This window comes from Thermobia domestica, chromosome 13 (genome assembly GCF_964235325.1).
Source record: "Thermobia domestica chromosome 13, izTheDome1.hap1.1, whole genome shotgun sequence".
Taxonomy (NCBI): domain Eukaryota; kingdom Metazoa; phylum Arthropoda; class Insecta; order Zygentoma; family Lepismatidae; genus Thermobia; species Thermobia domestica.
The window spans coordinates 177416776-177425012 of NC_137466.1; the positions used below are offsets into that span (position 1 = coordinate 177416776).

An 8237-nucleotide genomic window follows, 5' to 3' on the forward strand; every position below is an offset into this window, starting at 1 on the left:
GTGTTAATATATTCAGTTCCTGGAAACAATAGATTGGACGTGACCTAGTAATGGTGAAAAGACTTTTGTAATATCCTTTTATTTACAACATTCCTACTCAGAGTGAATAAACTGGAAATATTTTCTAATCCATTTGGTCTTTCTTTTGTGTAGCTTTTTACTGCCACTACAATGAACTTCTTGCTGATTGGTTATGGCATGGCTCTTGGCCTTCCACCGTTGGCTATAGCAGAATTGCAGTCAGGCAAAGGAGATTTTAAAATTACCATGGAACAAGCCTCGTGGATAGGTAAGCATACAGTGATCTAATCAATAAAAATAATTAAACCCACTGACTCATTCACTGAGACACTAGTTCTAAGATCTACGAAACTATTGAATCTAGGAACCCTATATTTAATACAAGTGTTCTTCTTAAAACAGGATGGTGTAGCAATAATTATACAGGCCCGCTTGAAAAAATAAATTTCGGGTTCTCTAAATTATAATTAAAACTTACAGGAACTAAATAAGTTGTAATTAGTTAGTATAATGCAGCATAACAAAACTAGTTAATGCTCTGTTTATCATTGCTAAGTGAGACCAATCCAAATTCAGCCCCGCAATTTGGGGAAGGAGGAGAGATAAATAAATGATCAAAAATGACCAATATTAGTGTTGAATCCATAGTTTTCGGGGTCGTTGAGATGAACAGTGACATTTCTGATCCCGTTTCAATCAAAATTCAACCCCGCAAATTGAGAGGGGGAAGGAGAAATGTATAAAATGATCGGAAATGACCAATATCAGTGTCGAAATCATAGTTTTCAGGGTCGCTGACACGAACAGTGACACTTCCGACGCCGTGCCCCGTAACATGAGGGAGGGGATATATATATATATTACCGATACTAGTGCCGAATCCATAGTTTTCGGGGTCACTGAGATGAACAGTGACACTTTCGATGAAGCGACCCGCAACATGAGGGAGGGGAAAGGATATATATGTAATCGAGAATTAGTGCTGAGGGACACTGTGAAGAACAGTGACACTTTCGATGTTTAAATCCAAATTTAGCCACGCAACATGGGAGAGAAGGAGGGGGAGAAACATAATGATAGAAAATGACCGATTGTTGTGGAAAAACAACGTGTGCGTGGGTTTTCTCAGTGTTCTCCCGTGTCCTCCCACTTTATTCATTCAACCATTCCATTCATTTCTCATCATCACCGTCTCCAGCCGGCATAACATGGGACGTAAAACCTTGAAGATTTCATTTCATTTCATTTTCGAAAATGATCGATATGAGAGAGAGCACTTTAGTAATAGTAAAAAGTGACTGACTAACGGAACATATTACTATTTTTTTCGGGGTACGCGAGTAATTGACGCCAGTTAATAATATTTTTTGTCTTAAATACGTATAAATAACAAAAAGTTTCTTGTACTTTTATCTGCTGCATGTATTAGACCTATAGGCATTTATAAAACTATACTCACATTGACTTCTAATGAAACGGTAAAGGTGCGCCGTGCTTCCAGGAAGAAAAGAAATAACATACTGTTTATTCCAAGCATTATATGATTCTGTTGTTATCAGTGCTTATTTGGTGCCTATTTGAGTTTTCATCATTTCAGTGCTACAATGCATTTTTTTTTAAATCTAGGAATTTGATGGAAACACAATTAAGAAACATATTAAGCATAAATTTAATATTAGATTTAGATTACAGAGATTCTATATTAAAATCCTAGAGAGTTATTTCTTTATTATCAGAAGTTATTTCCTCGAGTAGATTAAACATTACTTGTACGACAGTGAAAAAATATTGGTGAAAGATTAATCCTAAATTTAATTAGTTGATGCAGTGAGAAAGAATGTCATACACGTTAAGTCCGTTATACAGTGCATCGCTATCTGCATTTATGCTTTACTATTTCATGCCTTCTGCTTTTTCATGTTGAAATTCGTGGCTAGGTGGTTAGCGTACGCGCCTTGGGCCTGGGTTCGAGTCCCGGCGAGAACTCGTGTTGTTCGGATTCAATGTTAATCAGTAGGTCTCGTCTCATATAGCCTCGCTGCTGAAAGGGACGTGAAACTCAAAATCAACTCAACTCAACAACTAACAACTGTTACGCATGGCAACACAGGGAGAGAGAAGACCAAAATGTGCACGAGAGAGCAGATAAAGCCTATTATCGACTATATTGGTCGGTTTTCCAGACGATGGGCATTTTAACAAGTACACCGACTTCAGTACAAAACTTATATTTGAACTATTTGATATGTTTATAATTCATCTGTTCTACCCATAATGAACACTTTAAGATTAACCTACAAAACTTTCTAATACGTAATAAGGTATTTTTCATTCAGAAGAGGGGACAGTCAGCGGGCGGTCAAGATACGAGGGGCTCGCCTACATTGCAGGCCCTAACGTTACTCCACTGTGGTAGTAGAAGTATTCTGCCATCAGTGGTAGATTCCTTGCCTCAAACGATTGTGTGGTTAAGAAAAGCCTGCGTCTGATAGATAGCTACACATGGTGTAAACAAAACGAAGGGAAGGATATTTACCATTCACTGCAGTATTCTTTCACTCTGTTTCTAGATAACCAATGTCACTGTCCGCGCTGTTACCGGTAATTGAATGTTGAATCTTCTGTCAAATATTCCAAGTACTATTATTTTTGTTATTTGAAAAAATCATACTTACATATCATCGTGCTATATTTTTATAATCTTCAATTATGACTTGTTAAACGTTCTAAGTTTGTATCAGAAGCTCTGTCTCTATTGTTGTAGAGAATTCGGCAACAGCGTCTCCAACGCATCGCATATTCTGTTCAACTTTCAAACGCCAGCTTTCATTAATTGCTCATTCAAAGATTCCATTCATTATGACCCTTAGCCAATTGTGATTTCCAGTGTCCTTCAAAATGGAGTTCTAATACACAGGGATGAAAAGGATCACTGCAAAAATACTGGTATTCCATTTTGAGTTTTTTTTTCCTACTTATGTGCAAATTTATTCCCACACCTTTCTTTCCCTCATTTTCCTCAATATTTCTCCTGTAACATATTGTTTCATTCTACTTTCTTTGGGATAACCTACTGTTTCTTCTGAAACATCATGATTGAAATGTTAATACCGTTAATTTCTATTTCTGTTTTAGTGAATTTTAATACTGCTACTCATATGTTCTACCTAATTTATTTCTCATTTTCTCATTCTTCGACGTTTTAATTTCCAACTTTATTCCTAGCTATATTTTTATTTAATATCCTCTTTATCTAGCATAAAATGTGATATGAGAAAATATACCACCTGCCCACATTATTTAAACTATTACGAATATATTTTTTGCAATTAGAACCCTAATCTCCATATCAAACTAAAAATTTTAATATATATTTATTTAAATAATTATGAACATTAATCCATATATTAAATTCGAAGGCTCGATACTGCTCATAAAATTAAGAGCAATTCGTGAAACTGCCTAGAAAAGCTTTACTAATATACCGGTACATAGAATTTTTGCTGTAATTTAAAATATACAAATGGTTAAGAAATTGCGCAGTTTACTCTATATTGTAATATTTGGTCTAGGAATTAATTCGTGCGGTTGGTACGCACACATTGAAGCTGTAGTACAAACACAAAATACATAAATACCTTAAGAAAAATATTGTCCATCGCTAGCCACCACTTTCGCCCATCTGTCAGGCAATGTACGGATTCCGTGGCGAAAGAAGTCCTCATCCTTGGAAGCGATCCAGTCAGAGACCCATGTTTCGATATCTTCTGAAGAAATAAACCGCTGTCCAATCAAATCGTTGTTCATGCAATCGAACAAGTAGTAGTCCGAAGGAGCAACGTCTGGTGAATACGGCGGGTGGGGTAAAACTTCCCATCCGACATTTTCTAAATAGGTTTTGACCGGTTTTGCGACATGTGGGCGAGCGTTATCATGTTGAACAATAAGTTTATCATGTCTGTTCTCCCATTCTGGTCGTGTTCTGGCCAGAGCTTGCTTCAAACGCATTAATTGTCGTCGATAACGTTCTCCATTCATAGTTTCACCCGGTTGCAGCAGCTCATAGTACACCACACCTTTCATATCCCACCATATGCACAGCATAACCTTTGCACAGTGAATATCTCGTTTTGGTTGTGATGGACCTGGTTCACCTGGTTTCACCCAGGCCTTTTTTCGTTTAGGGTTCTCGTAATGGATCCACTTCTCATCACCCGTAATAATTCGATGCAGAAACCCCTTTCTGCTCTGTCGTTGAAGCAGCAATTCGCAAATGGTTTTTCGTCTTTCAACGTCTCTGTCTTTCAATTCATGTGGAACCCAATGTGACATCTTTTGAATCATTCCCATGGCTTTCAAGCGTTTGGAGACTGTTGTTTGATCAACGCCTAATGCTGCTGCAAGTTGTTCCTGCGTTTGACACGAATCCTGCTCGAGCAATGCTGTCAATTCTTCGTCTTGAAATTTTTTTGGCTGTCCAGCTCGCTCTTGGTCTGCCAAGCCGAAATCACCACTTCTAAACCGTGCAAACCACTTCTGACACGTTCGCTCAGCTAGAGCATGGTCACCATACACTTCCACCAAAATACGATGACTTTCAGTCGCACTTTTCTGCATGTTAAAGTAATGTAGCAGGACACCCCGCAAAAACACTTTATCAGGCACAAACTGCGCCATGTTCACTTAACTACAAACTGGTGTTGTTGACGCTTTAATCCACTGCCCTATACTACGAACGATACGCGATGACAGGGGTTTGCAACACATGTGTGGATACACGGAACTGTGGGACGCTCCGTTCGTTGCGCCATCTCTTGTCCACCCGCACGAATTAATTCCTAGACCAAATATAATTTTATCCTAGATGTTATAGGTTGATTTAAGATTAAAATTAATCAAATCTGATTATGTACTTGATAACTCAGAACTATTTTTATTTATTACCTGGAACACCAATGAATTTCTTTTTTTCTTTGCACCTCCAGGTAGCATCAATCTTATCTGTGTTCCTGTTGGCTGTTTTGCATGCAACATATTCGCCGAACGAATTGGAAGAAAGAAATCAGCCATTTTCATCAACCTCCCACTTGTAGCAGCATGGATTGTCTTCTACAAGGCCTCTACAGTGACTATGTTGTATGCCAGCGTCACTATTATAGGGCTATGTGGAGGTCTAATGGAGGCACCTGTTCTCACATATGTTGGAGAAATTACGGAACCTTCTGTCCGAGGGCCAGTTACAATCCTCACTGGTATCTGTGTGTCTGTTGGTATATTCATTGAGTACCTTCTCGGTTTGTGTATGCATTGGCGCACTGTTGCAGCAGTCAGTGCAGCATTTCCTATCATCAACTTACTTTTATTGCTGGTGATTCCTGAAAGCCCTCATTGGCTTCTGTCCAAAGACAAAGAAGACAAGGCTAAGAAGTGTCTCAGGTGGTTGAGAGGTTGGGTGAAAGAGGAGGAAGTCGCCGAAGAATTTATTAGCATTGTAACTGCCGTAAAATCAAAACAAGCGGAATCTTTAAAAGATAATGTTTTGTTAGTAATGAAACGGGAGTTTTTATATCCATTTGGACTTGTTTGTGCACTTTTTCTTATTCAAGCTGGTTCCGGGATGACACAAATCCGTCCTTTTATTATCAGCATTTTAGAAGTTCTTGGATCTCCTATAGATGAGTTTGTAGCTAATATGTTGTTCAGTCTTCTGTCTATCATCAGTGGGCTTATATGCTTTATAATAGTACCATATGCGGGAAAACGTTTATTGTATCTCACATCTTGTGCATTACTGTCATTATCAATGTTCGCTCTTGCAGTATTTGCTTATTACAGAATAACGACAGATTTCGAGATGTCATGGATTCCCCTAGTTTCTTTAATAGTATTTGCCTTTGCGGCTAATCTAGGAGTAGCTCCTATTCCATGGACTCTTGTAAGTGAAGTTTTCCCTGTGACATTACGAACCTTCGGTAGTGGTCTTTCCGCGTCTTTCTCATATTTCATCAGTTTCGTGTTTACAAAGACGTATACGAATCTCACTGATGCTGTAGATTTATATGGCGCATTCTTCATTTATAGTGCTTTTACGTTCTTCGGATTCTTTTTCGCATTTTACCTGCTACCAGAGACTGACGGCAAAAGTTTACAAGAAGTACAACAATATTTTAAAAAGAAGCATATTCGAGATTCTATGACAATGCCAGGCGATAGACCTGGTACGATTTTAGACATATCTCAGTATCAAACGTACCAGAGCACTGAATGTATACTGAAATCGTACACGGATAACTCCGATAGTTTTAGGACAGTAAGTGTCACGCAGTGAAATAATTTTTAAAACAGAAATACAGTATATATGTTGTATGTGTATGTCCTGTTGAGTACTTAAAATTAAAAAAAAAAAAAAAAAAGAGTGAAAACTCAACTATATACGTACTTAAAGCTCAATTTTATCTTATGAAGACTGATCTGTACCTGATAAATATTTCTAGTATTCTTTGTTTGTCATAATAAATGAAGTTATTTAACATAATATGATTTGTTTTTAGCGTAAATGTATTTGTATTTCAGTTTAAATAGCTTCGTCTTAGTATGTGATATTCATTTGTAAGTTTATAAAATAATGACATGATCTGCACATGCTGTCTTGCAAAACATTTTTTTTATTTTTTCTTTTTCTCATAAAACGTGCATCTTTGATACTTAAAGAAATATGTGTTATTATATTTTAAAATCCATTTTTATATTAATTCTTCCTTAATGTGTCAATTTTAAAATTTTTACATTATGTACTGAGAGTTTATACTCAAAGTGTCAACGCCAATAAATATTGTTTTACGGAAAAATATGATTCATATAAATAAAAAAAGAAACATTTTGTGTAATTGTGTAATTGAATTCACTAATTACCTTATTTCTATTGAAGATTAATTTTTTTTGTAAGCTTAAAAACTATTTACCAGAAGAAATGCAGTGAAGAATGTCTGCGGGTCTTAAAATGATTAAGTTTGTCTAAAATCTGTTTTCCAGTTTGCTAGTGCTTTCAAGTATTGTGTTTAATGATATTTTGAAAGTATTTATACTCAAGAATAGTGCCGTGTGTATTATAGTGTACCATAAGGAATATATGTACTGTGAAGATACTGATTGTTTTATATTATATTTGTGGAAGTTTCAAGGCAATAAAAAATAAAACTATGCACTTATTCATTACATATTCTTGTATGATTTGAAGAATGAATCTTGTTCAGTGGTGGGTAAGTTACTTGTAAAAATGTAACGCGTTACAAGTTACTTTACTTTCTCTTAAAATGTAACGCGTTATTAACGCGTTACTTGTCCCAAAAAAGTAACTGTTACTTTACTTCGAAAGTAACGCGTTACTAACACGTTACTTTTAGGTTCGAAATTTTGAATATGTGAAAAAATCTTATTACTTCAATTTTCCGTACTGCTATTACTACTGCTATTATTATTATTATTATTATTATTATTATTATTATTATTATTATTATTATTATTATTATTATTATTATTATTATTATTACACATTCTAGATCGGTTTATGTACATGCAAGGACAAATTTTTACTTGACAGCTACAGTATATGAACATTTTCATATAATGCAACATTGACCATACTGCGTTACTCGTAGGGATGGGCACGAGCGAGTTTTCTTTGAAATTCGATTCGACTAGAAGCAGACATCTTTAAGCTCGACCTGAGAACTCGGCTCGAAAATTTTCTCCAACTCGACTCGAATTCGGATCGAGTTTCGTGTAAAGTCCAGTCAAATCCGGTGTGTAGTTTCGAGTACTCTCTTCAAGTACCTTACATAGACAGTATAATTATCAATGATACTACTACTACTACGTGTATAAACATGAAAGATAGGCGGTTTGTATTTGAATACTAAAAAACTAGTTGATTGCCAACCTCAGTAGTCGTGAAGTCTAGGAGTCAAGGACATTGTTCACGAGCTTCTGAATTTGGGTTGAGGGTTTAGGTTGAGAATTCGGGCACAAACATTGTTAAAAGTTATAGGCCAATAAAACTGCTCGGCCCGGGTTTAGAATTGTCAACGACTAGAGCAGCTTGGCTCACAGCTCATTCACTATCGACCCGAACCGAGAAGTAAGCCAAGCCAATAGCTCACCCAAGCGAGTCGGCTAGAGCCCTCGGCTCAGCTGAGCCGAACCGAGCAGATGGCTCA

General features: G+C 36.6%; 1 protein-coding gene across 1 annotated transcript; it reads left to right on the forward strand.

The window, feature by feature from the left end:
- Positions 1-134: 134 nt before the first annotated feature.
- On the forward strand, positions 135-7238 carry LOC145668790 (facilitated trehalose transporter Tret1-like). Its single transcript, XM_081736954.1, has 2 exons — positions 135-289; positions 5007-7238. Exons 1-2 carry the CDS (start codon positions 172-174, stop codon positions 6347-6349), a joined length of 1461 nt encoding a protein of 486 aa, XP_081593080.1. The 5' UTR covers positions 135-171; the 3' UTR covers positions 6350-7238.
- The last annotated feature ends 999 nt before the right edge of the window (positions 7239-8237 follow it).